Source organism: Ailuropoda melanoleuca, chromosome 20 (assembly GCF_002007445.2).
Source record: "Ailuropoda melanoleuca isolate Jingjing chromosome 20, ASM200744v2, whole genome shotgun sequence".
In the NCBI taxonomy this organism is placed as follows: domain Eukaryota; kingdom Metazoa; phylum Chordata; class Mammalia; order Carnivora; family Ursidae; genus Ailuropoda; species Ailuropoda melanoleuca.
In genome coordinates, this window is record NC_048237.1 from 13,367,397 (window position 1) to 13,391,108 (window position 23,712).

General features: G+C 36.7%; 1 protein-coding gene and 1 non-coding gene across 9 annotated transcripts in view; one reads left to right on the top strand and one right to left on the bottom strand.

The window, feature by feature from the left end:
- RALGAPA1 (Ral GTPase activating protein catalytic subunit alpha 1) overlaps positions 1 to 19,314 on the bottom strand; it is a 241,958-nt gene extending 222,644 nt beyond the window's left edge. For all 8 annotated transcript variants that reach the window (XM_002922820.4, XM_019803334.2, XM_019803330.2 and 5 more), the window contains exon 1: positions 19,189 to 19,314. In XM_002922820.4, the coding sequence (XP_002922866.1) occupies positions 19,189 to 19,294 (106 nt within the window). In that variant the 5' untranslated portion in view covers positions 19,295 to 19,314. The remainder of the gene's footprint in view (positions 1 to 19,188) is intronic.
- On the top strand, positions 1,448 to 1,597 carry LOC117797307. The gene has a single exon (XR_004622238.1). It is a non-coding gene; the product is annotated as a U12 minor spliceosomal RNA (small nuclear RNA).
- Positions 19,315 to 23,712: the final 4,398 nt, after the last annotated feature.

The following is a 23,712-nucleotide window of genomic DNA, read 5'->3' on the forward strand; positions in this document are numbered from 1 at the left end:
TAACAAACTGAAAGATATTCCTTGGTCACAGACAAGAAGAAGTAATACTGTTAAGATAAAAATACTCTCTCAACTGTATCTAAAGAGTCAATGCAACCTCTATTAAAATCCTAAGTGGCTTTTTGCAGAAATTAACAAGCAGATCCTAAAATTCACAGGAAAATACAAGGAACCCAGACTAATCAAAACAACCTTGAAAAAGAACATCAAAAGCTACAAACTTCCAGTTGCAAAATAAATAAATCCCGGGGACGTAATGTATAGCATGGTGACTATAGCTAATAATACTGTATGGTATATTTGAAAGTTGCTAAAAGAGCAGATGTTAAAAGTTCTCACCAGAAGAAAAAAAAATATTTGTAATCATGCATATGGTGAGGGGTGTTAACTGGACCTATTGTGATGATCATTTCACAACACATACAAATAGTGAACCATTTTGTCGTACACTTGAAACTAATATAACGTTCATTACACATCAATTAAAAAAAAGAAAGAAAGAAAAAGAAAGAAAGGAAAGAATAAAAAGAGCAAAGCAGGAGAACAGATGCTTTCAAATTTCTAAGCTTACTATAAAGTTACAGTAATCAAGACAGTGTGGTATTGGGATAACAGACGTAAGATGAACAGAACTGAGTGTCCAGAAATAAACTCTTACATTAATGGTCAAATGATTTTCAACAAGGGTATTAAGACAACTCACTTGGGGAAGAAAATATGCTTTTCAACAAGTAGGGCTAGGACAACTGAAAATCCACGTGCAAAAGAATGAGGTGGAACCACTCACTAACTTATACCATATACAAAAATTAACACAGAATGGACCAAAAGTCTACATGTAGAATTAAAATTATAAAACTTAGAAGAAAACATGATCTTGAACTAGTCAACTGTTTTGTACTTATGACACCAAAAGCACAAGCAACAAAGGAAAAAATAAACTGGACTTCATCAAAGCTCACAACTTTTTTGCTTCGAAGGACACTACAGAGAAAATAAGACAATCTACACAGGAGAAAATACTTGCAAACTAAACATTTCACAGGCGTCTAGTATCCAGAATATACAACTCTCAGAACTTAACTATAAAATGAAATATAATTCAATTAAAAAGGTAAAGGACTTGGGGGTACCTAGGTGGCTCAGTGGATTAAGCATCTGCCTTCAGCTCAGGTCATGATCTCAGGGTCCTGGGATGAAGGCCTGTGTCGAGCCCTGTGTCAGACTTCCAGATCAACAGAGTCTCCTTCTCCCTCTCCCTCTGCCCTTCCTCCCACCCATGTGCGCCTGTGTGCTCTCTCTCACTCATTCTAATAAATAAAATCTTTAAAAGGGGGGGGTAAGGATTTGAATAGACATTTCTCCAAACAAGATACACAAATGGCCAATAAACACATGAAAAGATCCCCAATACCCATCATGGAAATGTAAAACAAAACCACAATGAATGCCTTAAACTCATGAGTTAGGAAAATAATGATTCAAGCTGATATACAAATCCTCATTGCTAATGTAAGACAAATTTTTCAGTGGGTCAACTTTTCCCCTAAGGTGACTTGCCTACTTTGTGAGATGCCTGGGAGTTGCCATCTGCCTGTTCCCCTTTAAAACTGAAAGAGCAGGGGCGCCTGGATGGCTCAGTTGTTGAGCGTCTGCCTTCCGCTCATGGTGTGATCCTGGAGTCCTGGGATCGAGCCCCACATCAGGCTCCTCTGATGGGAGCCTGCTTCTTCCACTCCCACTCCCCCTGCTTGTGTTCCCTCTCTTGCTGGCTATCTCTCTCTCTGTCAAATAAATAAATAAAATCTTTAAAAAAATAAAAATAAATAAAATAAAACTGAAAGAGCAGACTGGTATGAAGGCAGAAAGTGAGACTGAAGAAACACTTGTTTCCCATAAATAGTAAACTGGATTAGCCCTCAAGGGAAAAACAAAAACAAAGAAACCACAATTAGATACCACTTCTCATCCACTAGAATGGCTATACTCAGAAAGATGGATAATAACAAGCATGACAAGCATGTGGGGAAATTTCATTCTTTTTAACATTGGTGGTAGAATATAAATGATGCAGCTGCCTTGGAAACGGTTTGGCAGTTTCTCAAAAAGTTAAATATAGAATTACTGTATGACCCAGCAGCTCAACTCCTGGAACAGTATATACCCAAAAATTGAAAACACAGCCACACAAATGTTTGTACATCATTATTCCTAATAATCAAAAAGTGGAAACAACCTAATGTTCACCAATTGATGAATGGATAAACAAAATGTGGTATATCTATACAACTAAATATTATTCAGCTGTAAAAAGGAATGAAGTACTACTAAATGCTAAAACCTTGAAAACATTATGTTAAGTAAAAAAAGCGAAACACAAAAGACCACATATTTTATGATTCCATTTACATGAAACATCTACAACAGTCAAATTCATAGAGATGGAAAGTGGATTAATGGTTACCAGGGGCAGAGAGTAAGGAGAAATGGAGAAAGAATGCTAAAGGATACAGATTTCTGTTTCTTATTTTGCTAACCTATTCCTTTTAGCTAGTCTAATACTCAACCCCCTAACATCCCAATATGTGAGATGTGCCCAACCTTAACTGGCTAACTGCCATCTGAGAGCTAGAACTTCTAAGCTAGTCTGGAAAAGAATTAATCTGAAAAAGAAAAGAGAAATCAGACTGGCGGGGAAAGTACTTTTTTTCTAAGTCTGGAAACTACAAACTGTTGTATCACCAGCTACTGATGTTTACTGTGAACGAATGCATTACTTTCACTTTTACAGGGTCAAACACTAGCTAGCCATATTATCTTTTTTTTTTTGAGGGGTCAAACAATAGAAGAATAACCAAAATACACTGCTACTACTACTCTGGATCCAGTTCTACACCTCTAAAATAGAAAACAATTTCTCAATTCATCTCCCTACACTCAAAGGCATTCTTCTGGATACTGAAAATAAACACGCACTTTTAGAAAATGTATTACAATGAATAAGGAAAAGTAAACACTATTACAAATTCCTACAATCTTTCTCTTTTATACTATTCCATATTTAACATGATTCATTTACTGTACCATCAACTTTACTCCTTTGTAGTTGCCTAAAATCCAGCAAAGCACTACATATTTATTCAAATGGTTGCTCAGACGCAATGTTTTCAAGAGTTTTAAAGAAATAAATTCACCAAAAGGATTCATATTTTCCTGAAAGACATTTTACAATAAATGGCATGTAAGCAGCAGTTTATTATAACCATCAACTTCCCTCTAGAAGGCTCTAAAGACAATTGATGCTTTTCCATCAATTGGGAATTGATTGGGAATCTTGAACCTACTGATTTAAAAGGATTCAGACAATGATGACAAATTTTTAGGGACACAAATGTACCTTTTACTAGATGTTTTACTTCAGTTTTGGATGGGAAGGGAAAGAGTAACGTTGCTAGGTGACACAATTTAAGGATTTCCGAGTGTTTATTTGACATAAGATACCAACAATGAATTTTATTTCCTTTCATTCAATTCTTGTTTTCCCAAAATGTAACTTTTAAATAATTTTCTAATTTATCTTTTTTTAGTAGGTTAGAGACTGAAATAAAGTACAGAACCTAAACCATCATTAAGATCATATGGCCACTTGCAACGACATGGATAGAACAAGAAATTATAATGCTAAGTGAAGTCAGTCAGAGAAAGACAAATACCATATGATTTCACTCATATGTGGAATTTAAGAAACAAAACAAAGGAACAAAGGGAAAAAAGAGAGAGACAAGCCAACCAAGAAATAAACTCTCAACTACAGAGAACTGATGATTACCAGAGAAGAGGTGGGTGGGGGGATGGGTTAAACAAGTGATGGGGATCAAAGAATGCACTTCTCAGGATGAGCACCAGGTGATGTATGGAATTGGTGAATCACTATACTGTACACCTGAAACTAACATAACACTGTTATGTTAACTGCAATTAAAATTAAAACTTTAAAAATTTAAATTAAAAATTAAGATCATCTGGGGGTTCGTATTATATTTCTTAAGAATAAATTCTTACTGGGGCACCTGGGTGGCTCAGTCCATTAAGCGTCTGCCTTCAGCTCATGTCATGATCCCTGGGTCCTGGGATCAAGCCAGCATCTGGCTCCCTGCTCAGCTAGGAGCCTGCTTCTCCCTCTCCCTCTGTCTGCCACTCTCCCTGCTTGTGCTCTCTCTCTCTCTCTCTCCCTGTCAAATAAATAAATATAAATCCAAATAAGTAAATAAATAAATAAATAAAATTCTTACTGACTTTGAACAGGTCTTAATTTCTTTGATTCAATTTTATCACTTTTAAGGTTCTAAAATTCAAATAATGTTTTAAATTCTTCCATAAATTCTGTGCTTCAAATTCATTTTTTCATGTAATCTTCCAACAATATTTGAAGTGCTATTTTAATTCTATAAATTAGTATCTACAAAAATATTAAGTGAATAATATAGCTGATATCAGAACCCAGATAATTCTGTCTCCACTATATCCCACTTACTAGCTTTTTAATACTCAAGTTTCCTTGGAGATTAATTACTATCTCCTACACTGAGCTGTTGTTAACAATTAAATCAGGTAAAACATGTAAAATGCTTGGTCCAGGGCCTACCACATATAAGTAGACAAAGCTATTAGCTATTATTACCAATATATGACAACTGCTTCTATCAGAATGTTCACTCCTTAAAAACTTCTCAGAGAGTGAAAAGAGGGGAGCCCGGGTGGCTCAGTCTGTTAAGCGTCTGCCTTCGGCTCAGGTCATGATCCCGGGGTCCTGGGATCAAGTCCAGCATCAGGCTCCTCCCCACTCCTGTTCCCTCACTACACTTCTCTCTCAAATAAATTTTTTTTAAAGATTTTATTTATTTATATGACAGAGATAGAGACAGCCAGCGAGAGAGGGAACACAAGCAGGAGGAGTGGGAGAGGAAGAAGCAGGCTCCCAGCGGAGGAGCCTGATGTGGGGCTCGATCCCAGAACGCCGGGATCACGCCCTGAGCCGAAGGCAGACGCTTAACCGCTGTGCCACCCAGGCACCCCAAATAAAGTATTTTTTTAAAAAGATAGTGAAGAGATAGAATCGTATCTGAAATGTATTTGGTGTTCATGTGAAAAAGTCAACCTATTTATTAATTATTAGAATCCTAATACTTCCTGAGACTCATAATACTCAACTGTAGTAATACACCTAAAATTCAAAATCAATCTTCAAATAATGAATATTTAGGTTAGTCCAAATTTTTCACTATTCTAAACACTGCAGTGATCCTACACACATAACCACTTCCTTAGAATACTAAGAAATGGAAATGCTAGCTTCAAAGTAAAGGCATGTGTATATTTTAAATAAGCTCCACACCCAATGGGGGCTTGAACTCACAACCCTGCCATTTACAATAGGCTTTCCATTAGTTTACTAAGTGGTGTATATACCTCTTAATCTTAAACTGCACCACAGAACCATCCTGCCGTCTTACCTTCAAATTAACAATGACCATTGTTCTAAGCCTTGACACCTCCCTTGGTCTTTTCATCAGCAATGGAGAGCACCAGAGTCTCCTCAGCTGCCACTTCACAAAGGAGGTACCAGGTCCTCACTGAACCAGCACAAGCAGCACAAGGAGTGGCAGAAGGAGGTCGCAGCAGTGGAGGAGGGAGAGGGCATGCCAAGAGGGTCTATTTTTAGTATGTCTTGACAACATATGTCACAGTCTTTTCCAACTGTCATATATAATAGCCCAGAAGTTAAGGAATTCTCTTAAACTTGTTGCATATGTTTCCTAGTTTGGTGTTTTTTAACTCTGCTAATGACAGGTTTTACTATTAGAACTATAAAATGTTTCATATAGGCAAATTTATCAAGCATTTCTGTGATGATTTTTAACTCTGGTATAAGTTTTGAGAATGGTCTTCCCTATCCCCATATATAAAATATATTTCCTTATTTCTTTCCCATTTTATCCTGAAGATTTAGAACTATTTTAAATGCATTTTATTATAAAACATCTATATATCACTTTTTATGCAAATGAACATTCTTTCTTATCTAAACTACCACTTAATGAAGTGGTCACATGAGCACCTTCTGTAGCAAACAGAAGTCCTCCTTTTAAAATTTCACATCCTTTTTTAATATAACTGTCCTTGAGTATAAAAAAGATTTGCACGTCTTTCTTAAATAAAAAGAGCCTAAATAAATAAATAGAGGCTCCTTAGAATAGGAAGGATACCCTACCAATGTCAACTTCCTTGAATCCAATGGATGGATTCAAGTTCATCCAATAAAAGATCCTAACAAGTATTATTTAGGGATTTAACAAGCTGATTCCCAAATTCATATGGAAGAGCAAAAGGCCAGGGGCGCCTGGGTGGCTCAGTCGTTAAGCGTCTGCCTTCAGCTCAGGGTGTGATCCTGGCGTTCTGGGACCAAGCCCCACATCAGGCTCCTCTGCTGGGAGCCTGCTTCTTCCTCTTTCACTCCCCCTGCTTGTGTTCCCTCTCTCGCTGGCTGTCTCTGTCAAAAAAATAAATTAAATCTTAAAAAAAAAAAAAGAAAAAAAAAGGAGCAAGAGGTCAAGACACTAAGCAATCTGTATTAGTCTCCTGTGGCTGCTATGACAAATTAGGGTCACAAACTTGATGTTCTGTACTATATTTACTCACCTTCTCTATCTACAGATCAATGTATCCTGCTAAATGGGAGTGGGAAAACACACCTTAAGCCAACATGTTGTTGGGTTATCAGACATAAGTTATGTAAGAGTCATGAAGACTTCTTTCAATAACGAGGGGAGATTATCTGATAATTTCTTCCATGATGCTATAAACATTTTTCAGTTAATATCCTGTTTCCTGTTCTTTTTTACATAGTACAAACTTCAGGTTCTGAACCAATTTTTCTGCACTGGTACTAAAGACAACCCAAGGTCTCTTTCTGATCAGGACACTAAATGTTTTTTTTCTACCATTGTCAGTTAAAAGGAAATTGCTCACAAAAAAAGCAACTTTGTTCTCCTCATACCTAACATATTCATTCTTGAACTACATAGTATTTACTGAGCACCTATTATACGCCAGGCACTATGCTGAGTCCAGGAACATGAAGAAGACAAGACACACCTTTGCCTTCAGGAAGGTAGTTATGATATGTCATGCAAATAAATACATTGTAATAAAATAACCAAATTACTAGAAGTAAATAGCACAGTGTAGGAAAAGCTCCTATGCCCTTCTGATAGGGAAAGCTTCACCAAAGCTATGTACAGTTTTGCCCTGGGCCTTGAAGGAAGAGCAGAAGCTTTCAGGTCTAAGAGTGACATGAAGACAGCATGGTACAGTGAATATCATTAACAAGGGTACAGGCATCACAGAAAGTGACTTCTGATTCAATATTGCTAAAATGTAAAGTACCAGAGAGGGATAACAAGAAGTTAAAGAAGACAATGTGGCAAAGATACATTTAGTTGGCACACTTTAATATGACTTTGAGATGTCTGTGGGATACCCTCATATCCATTTATCTTTTTCTACCACATTGTCAAAGATGAAAGTTTCATGTTTTAGTAACTTGAAGGATGATGATGCCATGGACAGAAATACAAAAAAAGAGAAAAAGGGCAAAAATCATTTAGATTGTATAGATATTTGAAATTAGAAACAGGTTTAACAAACATACTTATCCTAATTTTCTATCTTCCCCATGGATCCTTCTAGGAGAAAAGATGTTAGCTAATATATGAACACACACATGCATACACACAAGCCATGACTGAATTTAGAAACAAGAAAAAAATGTTTTTTAGAAAATGTATGCTTCTTTTTTAAGACACTGAAAACTTAACCCAACATGTTTCTCTTTTCACTTTAACTGCCAGGAAATCTAAGAATCAAATTCAATGCCTTAGAGCTTTAATCAGCTCATCACTAGAACCTGATAATGTTTCCTTTAAGTACTGGCTATTCAGGTGTCCATTTTACCAGTAATTGTTCTCCTGTACACTTTATGCTATATAAGCTATATAAAGTCATATAAATGACTATATAAAAGCTATACAGCTTTATATAAAGTCATTTAGATGCAACAAAATCCTTAATAAAAATGAATGTTAATGCAGAGGTGGCGTATAGGATTTGAAACGGCTTATTTTAGTAAGCAATTAATCAGTAACATTTATGTAAATAATTTGCTCAGTAAATCACTTCTTCATAAAAACACAAAGATAAAGTATTTCAATTAGGTCAAATTAATTTTTCAAATCAGAAAGACTCAAATTAAAGAATATAAAGAGTATATACAAATAAAAGAATATAAAAAAGCCTAATATCATGTATATAGAATTACTAATTTTGCATATCAAATCCTTAAAAATATATTCAAGTATAAAATCAAGTTATTTTTATAAGCAGTTTACAATTCACAATGACTCCTACACATTTTCAGATTTTCATTCATCAGTCCAAACTTAATTATACCATTTTTATCAATTTAATGAACATATAGTATTTGTTTCTATCCTTATACATTACTATTTATACCTATCGAATATTTCTTATTTTTCTGACTTAGGATATTTTGATCTAATTTTCCTTGTGAAAACATTAATACATTCATATCAGAGAAAAATAATCACGTATTTTTCAGTAATCAATTGATAACAAATTTCTTCTCTAAATATAAAAAAGGAAAAAATGGGGAGCAAGTTGCTTTGTATGAAGCCAATTTTCAGTCTCATTTGTTTCACAGAACCTCTTATCATCAGCATCTGGTGTATAATGTCTTGAAAACTTATGTTTTAGGGTTTTTTGTGGTTTGTTTTTTCAAGCAGGTATGAACATCAAGTAAAGAAAGATGGCACACAAACAGATGCTTTGGGACCGCTTCAGCTTACTGACTTAAGAGCCTTCAGGCCATGGTGAGAAGGAAATCAGGCAGAGCCAGTGGGATCCATAAACTGAGACTATCGGCTAACAGTCCAAGGAAACCAGGATAATTAGAATTCACAGGACAAAGCACCAAAGAAGAAAGAGATGCACACAGTGAGAACTCAGGATACTGGGAAGGTCCCCTTCCAGTACGATCATAACATACTTACAAGGATACTTCCCAAGACAAGAGAAAGAACTATGAAAGAATTTGAGAGAGCAGAACCAAATGATCACAGAAGACTGAGAATAGCACCTGCTCCCAAGAGCTGAACAACAGAAAGCTCATAATTTGCAGGGCATTCACCGGATAGAACGCTCCGGAAGATGTTGCCTCATAATAGGTAATAATTAGCCCCAGACAGATTCACTCAACAAATCATAAAAGCAGGACCTGAAATGCTCAAACTGCTTTCAAGTAATTTACCTGCAACCCTGAATAAAGCTCAAGAATTTATAGGAATACAAAAATATCCAGAAGCTAAGAAGATCAAATTCACAATATCAGGTATCTGAAAATTAAAATAGAAAGAAGAAAATAATTCAGGATAAAGAACATAATCAATTGATTAAAACTGACCCAGAACTGAAAAATAAGTTAGAATAAGCACAGAAGTGTATTAAGTTATTTTAATTGTATTCCATGTGTTCAAGAAGTTAAAAAGACATACAGACAATATAATTTTACACCCAAAATAAACTGGATAAAAACTACACCTAAGATGAAAAATAAACTAGATAAGATTAATGGAGATTGCATGTAGCAGAATACTAGTGAACTTGAAGAAAGCAATAGAAACTATCAAAAATAAAACACAGGGAAAAAAGAATCCCCCCTCCAAATGGAAAAGAATGTCAGTTATTACTACACTTGATCTTAGCCAAAAGGCCGGCCCTTAAAAAGTTAAAAATTGAGCTACCCTATGATCCAGCCATTGCACTACTGGGTATTTACCCCAAAGATACAGAGGTAGTAAAGAGAAGGGCCATATGCACCCCAATGTTCATAGCAGCATTGTCCACAATAGCTAAATCGTGGAAGGAGCAGAGATGCCCTTCAACAGATAACTGGATTAAGAAGTTGTGGTCCATATATACAATGGAATATTACTCAGCTATCAAAAAGAACGATTTCTCAATATTTGCTGCAACATGGACAGCACTGGAGGAGATAATGCTAAGTGAAATAAGTCAAGCAGAGAAAGACAATTTTTTTTTATTTATTTATTTGACAGAGATAGAGACAGCCAGCGAGAGAGGGAACACAAGCAGGGGGAGTGGGAGAGGAAGAAGCAGGCTCATAGCAGAGGAGCCTGATGTGGGGCTCGATCCCACAACGCCGGGATCACGCCCTGAGCCGAAGGCAGACGCTTAACCGCTGTGCCACCCAGGCGCCCCGAGAAAGACAATTATTATGTGGTTTCTCTCATCTATGGAACATAAGAACTAGGAAGATCGGTAGGAGAAGAAAGGGATAAAGAAAGGGGGGGTAATCAGAAGGGGGAATGAAGCATGAGAGACTATGGACTCTGAGAAACAAACTGAGGGCTTCAGAGGGGAGGGGAGTGGGGGAATGGGACAGGCTGGTGAGGGGTAGTAAGGAGGGCATGTATTGCATGGTGCACTGAGTGTTATATGCACCTAATGAATCATCGAACTTTAAATCAAAATATAAATAAATTTTTTAAAATGTCAGTTATTTTCAAGCTATGAGACCTTCCAATATACCAATAATACTTTCCCAATATACCAATCTAATAGTAATATTTCCTCATATACTAATAAATGAAATTCCAAAAAAGAAGGGGAGAAAGAAGTGGGGAAAAAATGGAAATGGACATACACTGTTGAAAAGTTGTTATACAATATAAGAAGTGATACAAATGGCATATCACCTAATAGTAGACTCTGGTAAGATAAAAATGTATATTATAAATCATAAAACAATCACTAAAGTAATAAAATAAAGAGATGCTAATAAACCAACAAAAGGAGATTTTTAAAAGAATCATAAATTTATTCAACTAATACAAAGAAAGCAAAAGAGAGAGAAAAGGGAACTAAAAACAGGCCAAATAGAAAACAAACAGCAAGACAACAGGTTCAAACATAACTAAAACAATAATGACATTAAACGTACATTATCCACATATGAATGACTACTTATTGGTCTGAATCTGAACAGAACAATTACAAGTAAGGAGACTGAGTCAGTAATCAAAAGCCTCCCAAGAAGAAAAGTCCAGGACCAAATGGCTTCACTGGTGAATTGTACCAAACATTTAAAGAAAAATAATTACCAACCCTTCTCCAACTCTTCCATATGAGAGAAGAAGAGGGAATACTTCTGAACTCATTTTATAAGGCCACCATTACCCTGACATTTAAGAAACAAAAGAAAATAAAAAAACTAAAGGACAATACCCCTGAAGAACACAGATGAAAAATCCTCAACAAAATAGCAGCAAACCAAACTCAACAATGAGTTAGAAGGATCATAGCCATGACTAAGTGGGATTTATTTCAAGCATGCAAGGATAGTTCAACATCCAAAAATCAATGTGATTCACCACATTAACAAAAGGAAGGATAAAAATCACATAATCATCTCAACAGATGTAGAAAAAGCATTTGACAAAACTCAACATCCATTCATAATAAAATCCAAACAAACTGGGTATATAGGACATGTACCTCCACATAATAAAGGCCACATATGACAAGGCCACAGCTGACATCATACTCACTGGTGAAAAGTTGAAATATTTCCTCTAAGATCAGGAACAAGACAAGATGCCCACTCATGCTACTTTTATTCAACATTGTGTTAGAAGTCCTGGACAGAGCAAGATAAGAAGATAAAAGCAAGAAGATAAAAGGCATCCAAATCTGAAAGGAAGATGTAAAACCGTTTTTATCTGCAGATGACATATTCTTAAACATAGAAAATTCTAATGACTCCACCAAAAAACTGTTAAAACTAATGAAATCTGTAAAGCTGCAAGATACAAAATCAGTATACAAAATTCAGTGGCATTTCAATACCCTAACAATGAGCCATGAGAAAGAAAAATTAAGAAAACAAACCCAAGGGGGCCCCTGGCTAGCTCAATCAGTAGAGCATGCAATTCTTGATCTCAGGGTTGTGAGTTCAAGCCCCACGTTGGGTATAGAGCTTCCTTGGGGGAAAAAAAAATTCAAAATTCCCTCAAAAAGAAAAATACCAAGGAATAAATTTAAGCAAGGAGGTAAAAGATCCATACACTAAAAACTATAGGACACTGATGAAAGAAATTGAAGACACAAATAAACAGGCTCCATACTCATAGATTAGAAGAATAGTTAAAATGTCCACACTACCCAAAGCAATCTAAAGATTCAATGCAATTCCTATCAAAATTCCAATGGCATTTTTCACAAAAATACAAAAAAAATCCTAAAATTTGTATGGAACCAAAAAGGGCCTCAAACAACCAAAGGAATCTGGAGAAAGAACAAAGCTGGAGACATCACACTCCCTGATTTCAAACTCTATTACAAAGCTAAAGTAATCAAAACAGTATGATATTTGCATAAACACAGATACACAGATCAATGGAACAGAATTGAGGGAAATAAACCAATGCATAAATGGTCAATTTACGACAAAGGAGCCAAGAATACACAATAAGAAAGATAATCTCTTCAACAAATGATGTTGGGGAAACTGGACAGCCACATGCAAAAGAAGGAGACTGGATCCCTATGCTACAACATATACAAAAATTAATTAAAAGTAAATTAAAGACTTAAACTAAGACCCGAAACCACAAAACTCCTAGAAAAGCACATAAGTGGTAAGCTCCTTGACGCTGGTCTTGATGATGGTTGTAAAAAAATAAACAAAAACATCCACGTTGGAAAGGAGGAAGTATTATTCAGCAAGACTGTCTATGTAAAAAACCCAATGGAATCAATAAAAAGTTAATATGACCATTTGAGTTTAGCAAGACTAAGTGAGTTTATAGCAAGATTTCAGGATACAAGTTCAATACACAAAAATCAGGGGCACCAGCCTAGCTCAGTAGGAAGAACATGTGATTACTGATCTTGAGGTCATGAGTTCAAGCCCTACAATGTGTGTAGAGACCACTAAAAAGAGGGAAAAAAACACTTTAAAAAATTGTATTGCCATACACTAGCAAAGAAATGGATACAAAAATACCTTTTACAACAGCATCAAAAGTAGAAAATATTTAGGGATAAGTGACAGAAGATGTATAAGACATGTACATTAAAAACTGCAAAGCACTGTCAGAGAAATTAAAGCAGCCCTATGTAAATGGAGAAACATACCTTGTTCGTGAGTTAGAGAACTCGATATTGTTGTCTATTTTCCCCCAATCAATATCCCAGGTGGCATTTTTTTTTTAAAGAAACTGACAAGCTAATCTTAAAACTCATATGGAAATGTAAATGACCTGATACAGCCCCCACCAGCCCCACATCCAAAAAAATCTTTGAAAAGGAAGAAAGTTATAGGAACAACACTACCTGATTTCAAGATTTATTATTACAGTAAAAAAAAAAACCTAAAAACCGTGTGTGTGTGTGTGTGTGTGTATACACATACAGAGAGCGAGCGAGAGAGAGAGAAGTAGAAAGAGAGAAAAAGAGAGAATAAGAGAGAAGGAGAGGGAGGGGTCTTGGCTCTAACACAAATAAACAGATCACTGGAATAAAATAGAAATTCCAGAAATAGGCCCTCATATATATAGACAAATGAGTTTTGGAAAAAGTGCAAAGGCAAATCAGTGGAGAAAGGGCTGTTTTTTTCAACAAATGGTGCTGGAGCAAGCGGACATCCACTTGCAAAAAAAAAAAAAAAAAGTCAATCCATACCTTAAACCATATTTATAAAGTTAACTCAATAGATCCTAAAATTACAAAATTTCTTGAAGGATAGCAGACACTCTTTGTGACTTTAGCTTAGGCCAAGATTTAGATCTAACATCAAAAGCATAAACCATAAGAGACAAAAATTATATATGGACTTAATCAAAATTAAGAATTCCTACTCCTTCAAAGAAAATATTAAGAAAATTAAGACAATCCAAAGACTGGGAAAAAGATCTCTCCAAAGCATGTATCTGAAAAAGTACTTGTATTCAAAAAATATAAAGAATTTTTAAAACCGAATGAAAAAATTTGAATAGACACTTCAAAGAAGTTATACAACAGAAAAATAAGCACATGAAAAGAAGCTGAACCTTATTAAATATCAGAGAAACAATTATAACCACTACATATTTATTCAGTGGTTGAAATTAAGAAGACTGGCCATACCAAGTAGTGTTGGTACATGTGTGGAGGAAATGGAACTCTCATACCCTGCTAGTAAGAATGTAAAATTGTAAAAAAACAATATGGCAGTTTCTTATAAATTTAAACATAACAACTGCTTTGTGATCCAGCCATTCCACTCCTAGGTATTTATCCAAGAGAGAAAAAAAACATGTGTCTATAAACAAGTACACCTCACTGCAGCTTTATGTGTAATAGCCCCAAACTGAAAATTCATAAGTCCATCAACAGGTGAATAGATCAACAAATTGTGGCATATCCAAACAATGGGATACTACTTGACAACAAAAGCCATATACTCCTGGCACACCACACAACAATATAGACGAATTTCAAATAAGGCTGAATAAAAGAAACCAAACAAGAAAGAGTAAATACTGTGTAATTCCATACACACACACACACGTAACTGTGTGATTCCATATATATACACACACACATACACAAACACACATATACATAAAAAGTTTCACCCAGGGGAGGGGGGGGAAGATGGCATACATGCAGGGGTAAGAAAGGGATTACAAAGGAGCAAAAGGAAACTTGAGGAGACTATAGATATATTTGCTACCTGCAATGTCTGAATATGTGCCTAATCTTAATTGTCATGATGGCTTCACAAGGTGTATATGTATGTCAAAATTATTCAACTGCATGCTTTAACTATGTGCAATTTATTGTATACCAATTCTATATCGATAAAGCTATTAGAATGATCCAATAATCAATGTATTTATTTGCTGAATAAGCACTCATCTTATTTTTAAATCATGAAGACTGAACTGTTACCTTGCCACAGAAGAAAATTAACAGTCAATATCCACTATATGCAGGCATTATGTTAGCTACTTTACATGTGCTAACTTAGTGTCATCGTTTTAAGGCTTTTATTTTTTTAATTTTATTTTTAAAGATTTTATTTATTTATTTGACAGAGATAGACAGCCAGTGAGAGAGGGAATACAAGCAAGGGGAGTAGGAGAGGAAGAAGCAGGCTCCCAGCAGAGGAGCCTGATGTGGGGCTCGATCCCAGAACACCAGGATCACACCCTGAGCCGAAGGCAGACGCTTAATAACTGAGCCACCCAGGCGCCCCCATTTTAAGGCTTTTAATTGAAAAAAAGGGACAGGAAGGGGAGAGAGGATAACACAAAACTTTTGAAACTAAACAAGATTTTATTTCTATTTTTTAAAAACTCGAACTTCCAGTTCCTACAAATAAAATACATAGCAATATCAATAACACAGCAGATTTAAATCTAAGTCCTTCAGAGTCAGGTCCTATAAATTCAGCTGGAATGTCTCACGTGTCCCTTAGGAACACATGGCAGGAAAAAGGTTTAGACTAGATGTTTAAATTATGTTCTCATGTATTTCAATGCACTGAATTCTCTCTAAATACTCTGAATGGCAATTCATTTTAAGGGTTAAAAATACGGTTCATATGGAACCAATCAAAAATAAAAATCCTGTGTAACTGGCAATGACCACTTTGCAAACTAGTTTCCTCACAGTGCTTTTATGTAAAACTTGCACCTACTTCCAGAAAGGATTTGAAATGGCTCTTTCACCTGCAAAATAAGGTACCTGATTGGTGGACCTCTAAGACACGTTACAGTTTTTGTCACTCTACTTTTTTACGCTCATTTTCTTGGGAATTACATTAACCATATTTCAAGCAAAATAACTGTAACCATTTAAAGATACAGAATATTTTATTCAATTAACTAATATAGTAGAACCAAGTACATTTGTTTTTGTTTTGTTGTGTTTTTGTTTCAAGTTTTTATTTAATTTCTAGTTAGTTAACATATACTGTAATACTAGTCTCAGGAGTAGAATTTAGTGATTCATCACTTACATATAACACCCAGTGCGCATCACCAAAACATGCCCTCCTTAATACCCATCACCCATTTAGCCCATCCCCCCAGCCACTGACCCTCCAGCCCCCCTCAGTTTGTTCTCCATTGTTTTGTTAAGAGTCTCCTTTATGGTTTGCTTCCTTCTCTTTTTTTTTGTTTCCCCTATGTTCATCTGTTTTGTTTCTTAAATTCCACGAGTGAAATCATATGGTATTTGCCTTTCTCTGACATAATTTGCTTAGCATAATACATTCTAGCTTCATCCATGTTGTTGCAAATGGCAAGCTTTCATTATTTTTTATGGCTGAGTAATATTCCATCATATAAATATATACACACACACATATATACACACTACCTCTTCTTTATCCATTTATCAGTCGACAGACATTTGGGCTCTTTACATAACAAATACAACATTTGGATATACATCTTTCACTCCATACTTTGACAAGGTTTCTAAATCTCAGCACTCTATTTAGAGCTAAAATATTGTTGTGATGTATTATCCTGTGCAATGTAAGATATTTAGCAGCATTTCTGCAGCCCACTAGACGCCAGTAGCCTCTCCCCCTATTTGTGACAACCAAAACTATCTCCAGACATCACTGCCAATATTGCCAGAGGGACAGAACTGTCCCTGGTTGAGAACTACTGGTCTAAAACTACTGAAGTGTAAAAAGAGACAAACCAAAAAAAAAATTTTTTTTTTTTTTTTGAGAGAGAGAAAGAGAACGCACTCATGAACCAGTAGGGAGAAGTAGCAGGACAATCTCAAGCAGGCTCCACACTCAGCGGAGCCTGACATGAGGCTCAATCCCACAACCCTGAGATCACCTGAGCTGAAATCAAGAGTCGGATGCCTAACTGACTGAGCCACGCAGGTGCCCCCAAAAAACAGACTCTTAACTATAGAGAACAAACATGTTTACTGGGGAGGTGGCTAGGAGAGATGGGTAAAACAGGTGAAGAGGATTGAGAGTGCAATTACCTTCATGAGCACTGAGTAATATGTGGAACTGGTGAATCACTATATTGTACACCTGAAACTCGTATAACACTATGTTAACTACACCGGAATTAAAATAAAATATAATAAAATATTAAAAATAAATAAAAATAAGAGTACCAAAGCGCTGTAATCTCTTAGTATGGACCACCTCCACTGACAGGGCAGAGTCTGAAAGCACAAAATTCTCTATTTGAAGGTTCTTAAGGATATTTTAAGTGTTTATACATAGTATATGCTCCGTATTTTTAAAAGCCCATAAATAAAAAACAAAAAGGGTTTTAATTATTGTTTTGTTTTCAAACCACGGAAGCTAGACCCTAGAAAATATCTAACAAGTGTAGTCTCTTAATTTAGACCATGTCACCCAGATAAAAAAAAAAACTTTTATGCCCAAGATGTATGTATGAACCATTCCCTAACCACTCTGTAACTAAAAAATACAGCAGTTTATTTAGGAAATGTCAATACCCTATTGGGACTCAACTTTATAGCTCTGACTTTACTCAACAGTTTGCCTCTCAAGTAGGTGTCAAATTCCATTAAGTCTCCAATTTTAAACTGCCATAGCTGTGAACATCTACATTCACACATTGACTTTCTCTGTTGCACTCTCTCAACCAAACCTTTTCTTCAATGACTTAACTCTCAAGTAGAATGAAAATAAAAAGATCACAATCTCAACTATATTTAGAAGATTCATATTTTCTTGAAAACTGGATCTTTTTATATTGCTAAGCTGGATTTAATTGCTTTCTTATTCCACAGAAATAACTATAACTTACTTTGCTGTCATAAATGTAGGAAGAGTAAAAAACAAACTGGAGACATGAAATCTGGGCTCCAGTTCTGGCCTCCTAGTAGCTGGATGACTACTTAACATTCCCAAACCTCAATTTTTCATTTGTAAAATACGGAATATAATAATATCTACTTCTATAGTTACTGTGAGGATTAAATATAATTTATGTGAAATCATTTTGTAAACCATACAAATGTTAGGTATTATTGGTGGTATCCTGATGGTCTGAATAAACAAACATGCAGCTCAAATACAGGATTTACTTATATCTCTAATTAAACGTCACTTTTCAGAAAAACACTCATTAGAAAGAGCTTAAGATAATAAATTCTGAACTAGGATTCGGGCATCTGGGTTCTAAACTTGGTTCTACCAGTAACACTCTATCAACAAAAGCAAAGTAACTTTCCCTTTCACCTCAAATTCCACCTAAAAAGATCCAAGTACTGGACCGGGTGTTCCATAAATATCATTACAGCCCTTATCAGCCTATGAAATGAGCAAGTATTCAAAAGATTCGTTTAACCCTATTACCACAACTGGGAGCACTCTTTGGTCTGCCAGCCCAAGAGATGTAGAGGGCAACAGAAGGTAGGAAAATTTTAACCAAATAAAACCAGAACTGCATACAATGTTCGAGAAGTAAAGGAAGTTATAAACTATGTTTTTCTATAATTAATAATAATCTTCCCTCTAAGCGACAGTAATGATGAACAAGGTACTTTAACAGAAGGGCGGGCCTCTTGCCCTAAGGTTTCTGGAAACCAGCCACTTCCCAGAGGTGTAACTGCTTCCTCACCCTCAGTAGCCAAAAAACTTGAAAGATTAAGGTTTATATTGTTTGAGTTCGGGGTTTTTTTTCCCACTTGGATGAGGACGGCGGTAGTCACCTGACATACATAGTCTATAAACACCATTATCGACAACATCAAACCTCCGGAAAGTCTAAAAAAGATCTAAGTTTTTAGAGTAATGCTAGTTTTCAAAAATGAGCTCGGACTATTAACTCAAAATTAGATAATCCTGTGTTGGTGGTGATTAGTATTTGCCAACTGCCAAGTTTTCCCTTCCCCAAATTATCCACCCTCCCGCGTCCTGCGGAGGCGACGCCTCGCCCTCTATTCCCGCACAGCGCCAAGGCGGGCGGGAGAGTCCCCAAGGGCTCCCAGAGGAGGGAAGGCCTTTGGGCGCCGCCACCCCTCGCTCCTCACCGATGACGATGCGCAGGTGCTTGAGACGGGTCAGCGCGTCCTTCTTGGTGTCCAACACCTTCTGGGTAGACTTCTTCACGTCCCCGTGCGGCTTCTTGGAGAACATCCTGCCGCTGCCGCCGCCACGGCCGACGCCGGCCCCCTCCCGGTCCGGTCCGGGCGGCAGAAAGTGGAGAGAGTGGGCGGGGAGGATACTAGCGTAAGCAGCTCATTCACTCCCCAGGCTTGCGGGCCCCAGCGCAGCCGACTCCGCTCACATCCAGGCCAGGGCCGCCACCTCCACCCGCCTCGCGCCGCGTCTGCAAGGCACCTTCGGTTCCGGCTCCAATATGGCGGATCCCCTCTCCCGGTCTTGCACGGAACGGGGGAGACCCGGCAGGTCGGCCGCTGCCGCCTCCGCTGCCTCCTGAAACCGCCGCTCGCAGCCACAGGCCGGGACCGGGAGCCGGAGCCGCGGAGGTGGGGCTCTCGGCGACAGCAGCACAACTCCTCTCCCTGAGGCCCCCTTAAGGTTAAAGCTTCTGTAGCAGCTTAGACCCTGCATAGGCCTAAACAGAGACGAGCGCGGTGATGAGGTTTCACGACTCTGCCGTCGGTGGCGAATGGTCCCCGTGGCAACCGCCTTCTGACGTGAAAGCTTCTTGACGTCATGCCAGCGTGAGCTCATCTGTGGTATTACCCACCTTTGGCTTCTTGTGTAAGCCGCCAGAGGAGGAGCCCAAGAAAGTCAGGGAAGGGAATTATTCCGCGCCATTGTAAGCGAAGGGACTCCTAGCCAAACGAGTGGTGGTGTATTGTTTTTGTTTAAAAAGGTAATTCATCTCCACTCTTTACTATGTCATACATAGTAACTTAAAAAATAGCTCCAAAACATCTAACCAGACGTGAAATATATTTTAGATGCCAATTCTGAAGGCGTTGGATGTAACACCCCTTCATTTCCGAAGTTGAATTTTGTTTAAAAGATTTTTTTTTTTGGTTTTGCAAAGTGATGATGGACAGTTTATTGTAGTCTAGAGATTTGTAGGGTTGTAGTACATCCTCTAGGTTAAAAGGATCTTGCACATGAAAAAAATAAAATTTTGCACAAATAAATGAAGCCCAAAAGCATGCAGTAACAGAATGCAAAATTACAAGAGTAAAGAAATCTGGAGAACTTTGAGGGTGAATTTTATTAATATGTAGGGTACACAAATCCAGGAGAAAAGTGCTAAGGTCTCCACCTTAGAATGTAGAAAAATTCATAACACAAAAAAATTACAGAAGCGTATACTCATAACTAAAACATGAAAATGTAGGGCACCTGGTTGGCTCAGTCAGTTGAGCCACTCACTCTTGATTTCCACTCAGGTCATGATCTCAGGGTCCTGGGATCAGCCCCACTTTGGGCTTCTCACCCAGCTGGGAGTCCCGTTGGGGATTCTCTCCCTCTGCCCCTCCCCCTACTCGTTCTCTCTGTCTCTCTCTCTCTCAAATAAATAAATCTTTTTTAAAAACGTGAAAATGTTCACACATTAGTAATTTTTAAAAATCAGATTAAAATATTTTTAAACCATTTTTAAATAGCTTCATTGAAGAGAATTGATATACAACTAACCACACATTTTCAAGTGTACAATTTGGTAAGTTCCACATTTGCATACACCATGAAAACATCACCACAATCAAAATACTGAACATATCCATCTCCCCCAAAACTTTCCTCTTGCCCCTTGATAATTCCTCCCTCTTGCTAGCTGATCCCTGGTTCCCAGGTGACCACTGATCTGCTTTCTGTCACTTGGAGTTCCCATTTTTGACGGTTCTATATAAATAGAAGCATTCAGAATACTCTTTTTTGTTTTTTTGGGTCTGGCTTCTTTTGCCCAATATAATTTATTTTTTAACAATGGTGATGTAACGTCTTATTAGTCAAATTAGTAAAGTCTGTTTTTAAATCAGACATCTTACTCTTGGTAAGTGTGACAGAGATACTCCTATTGCTTTTTGGGAAGAAGCATTAATTACTACAAGCTTACTGGAAATTAAAATTTGGCATTATGGATCAAGACACTTAAAAACATTTATATACTTTAATTTTTTAGTTCCACTTTCAGAATTCTATTCTACAAAATCATAAATGGGTAAAATATGAAAAAAATATTAACACATGATCATAACATTGAAAGTTTGGAAACAAATGTCCATCAGAAAGGAGATGAATGTCCAATACGACCATGAAAATTACTAATAAGAAGATTTTTTTAATGACATGGAAAATACTCAAGACAATGTTAAGTGAAAAAGCAGATACAAAACTGAAATATGTATGTTATCAAACTCTGAAAAAAATTATGCATAAAATGTAATTAGAAAAAGATGAAAAAATATTCCAAAATTGTGATTATAGCTGCAAAGTGAAATTACAGATGATTTTAATTTTCTTCTTTATAGTTTGCTTATATTTCCTTTATAAAAAGCATATATTGCTTTTACAATTAAAAAATTTTTTAAAAGTTGTTTTAAAGAAAATTGAGAAAATCTAATGTACCAATTGTAAACTAACAAAACAAATTAAGATGTATATGTAGGAATAGAAACTCCTTGAAAAGAAGGGCTTTTTCCAAAAAGTTATCTTATGTTCTACAATGGCGCAGAGTAAATATTTGTTGGTTTTTAAATTTCTGTTTATATTATAAAATGTTTTCTTTTGATAACATAAGTTATCTGATCCCATGATTCTATCATTTATTTATTTTAGTTACCTCTGTCCTGCCTATAACTTGTATCTTTTCTGAGATTCTAATCTCAAATTCAAATATACTCAAATTTAAACTACTCAAAAATTCAAATATACTCAAATTTAAACTACTCAAATTCAATTCATATAAAATTGAAACTTGTCAACTTTGTCCTCCTTTCTCCCAAACCTGATCGTCTTCCTTCATCTGATATCTTTATTGATTAATACCACTATCAGCCCTGTTTTTTCAATCCAGAAACTCATATCATCTTATGTCTTCTTCTCTTTTTCCTCTCTTGTCCTGTTACCAAGACCTGATGATTCTACTTCCTAAATATTTATTGATTTAGCCATGTTCTCTCCATTATCACAACCTTTTTGGGCTCAGATTTTCACCATTTCTAGATATGGGTGCTAGAAATAGCAGTGGTTTCCTCCCCACCCACCCCCTTAGTAGGATTTGAGCCTCCATTCAGTTTTAAGTAAATTTTAACAAACACACACACACTCAGAAGTCTTATCTCCTTGCAATTAGTTTTTGAATGTCTGTCTGAAAATCCGAAAATGCATAGCACTTCAGGTCAAAGAATAAAACCCACATTGAGGGACTAACTTCAGAAAAGCTAGAAACATGTTCAGATTTTATATCTTATAGACTTAGTCTTTTGCTCTTTCTAAACTTATTAAAGTGGAGATTAAAAAAAAAAGTAATTAGCTACACTCATTATAGTGGATGTAGGTTGGTGTGCCTGCCTTCTTATGATAATCATACCCAGATTGTCCTTTGAAAAACCACCTCTCTCTTGGCCTCTTTGGATCTCATGCCTCATGGCCCCATTTAGATTTCAGTACTCAAGCACCCCGGGGGCAAAGGAACTGTGTTAGGGATGGGCACAAGACCATGTTAGTTCGATAAAACTCACTCCAACAACTATTGAGAAAGAGAAACTCTTTTTTCAGGATGAAAGCCTGGAACTGCTAGGAACCAACATGTGAAAAGAATCTGCTGGAGATAGCACCAATACTCTGAGAACAGAAGAAATAGAGGAAGAGACTGAGTTTTGGTAACAATGTTTGGGCATTTGGATTGAACTTGGCTGAAGTGCCATGATCTTTTCTACTTCACAGACCAATAGTTTGTGTTGGGTTTCAGCTACTTGCAACAGGAAAAGTCCTGATTTGTATATTTTAAAGATATTTGGTAGGCTGAATAGGGGTTTACAATTTTAAAAGAAAAAAAAAAAACTGCCTGAAAACAACATTGCAGCCCTCTTCTGAAGCCCTCCCACAGCATTTACTTTTTTCCTCTCCCATGACACTCCCCACACTCCATGCTGTAATCATTCTATGCTTCTTCTCCCCTATATTAAACTGTAATCTCTTCTTAAAATAGGTTTTGAGAAGACCTTGGACTGTGATCCATAATCCAAGTCTCCAAGAATTGTTTTCTCTCCCTCCCTGATTCCCTTTCTTTCTGTCTTCCTCTCTGTGTCTGTCTCTATCGCTCTTGCTCTGCCTTGTCCAATGGTACCTGGCATGTGGTAGGTGCTCAATACATATTTATGGCAAGAATGAATCAACACTGGGCACTCAGTAAGCATTTACTGAATTTATGCAAATAATAGAGTTGCTCTTTCTGCTGTCAATTCAGGAACAGTAACCTGTTTTGGGGTTGGGGGTGGTCACCAGAGGAACAGAGAAGATGCTAGGAGGACAAAGAAAGGAGAAACAACTTCTTAACAGGGGCAGGCCAAAATGTAAGCCAAGCCAATCCTTTACTTTGCAGGTTTTGATTCATAGAG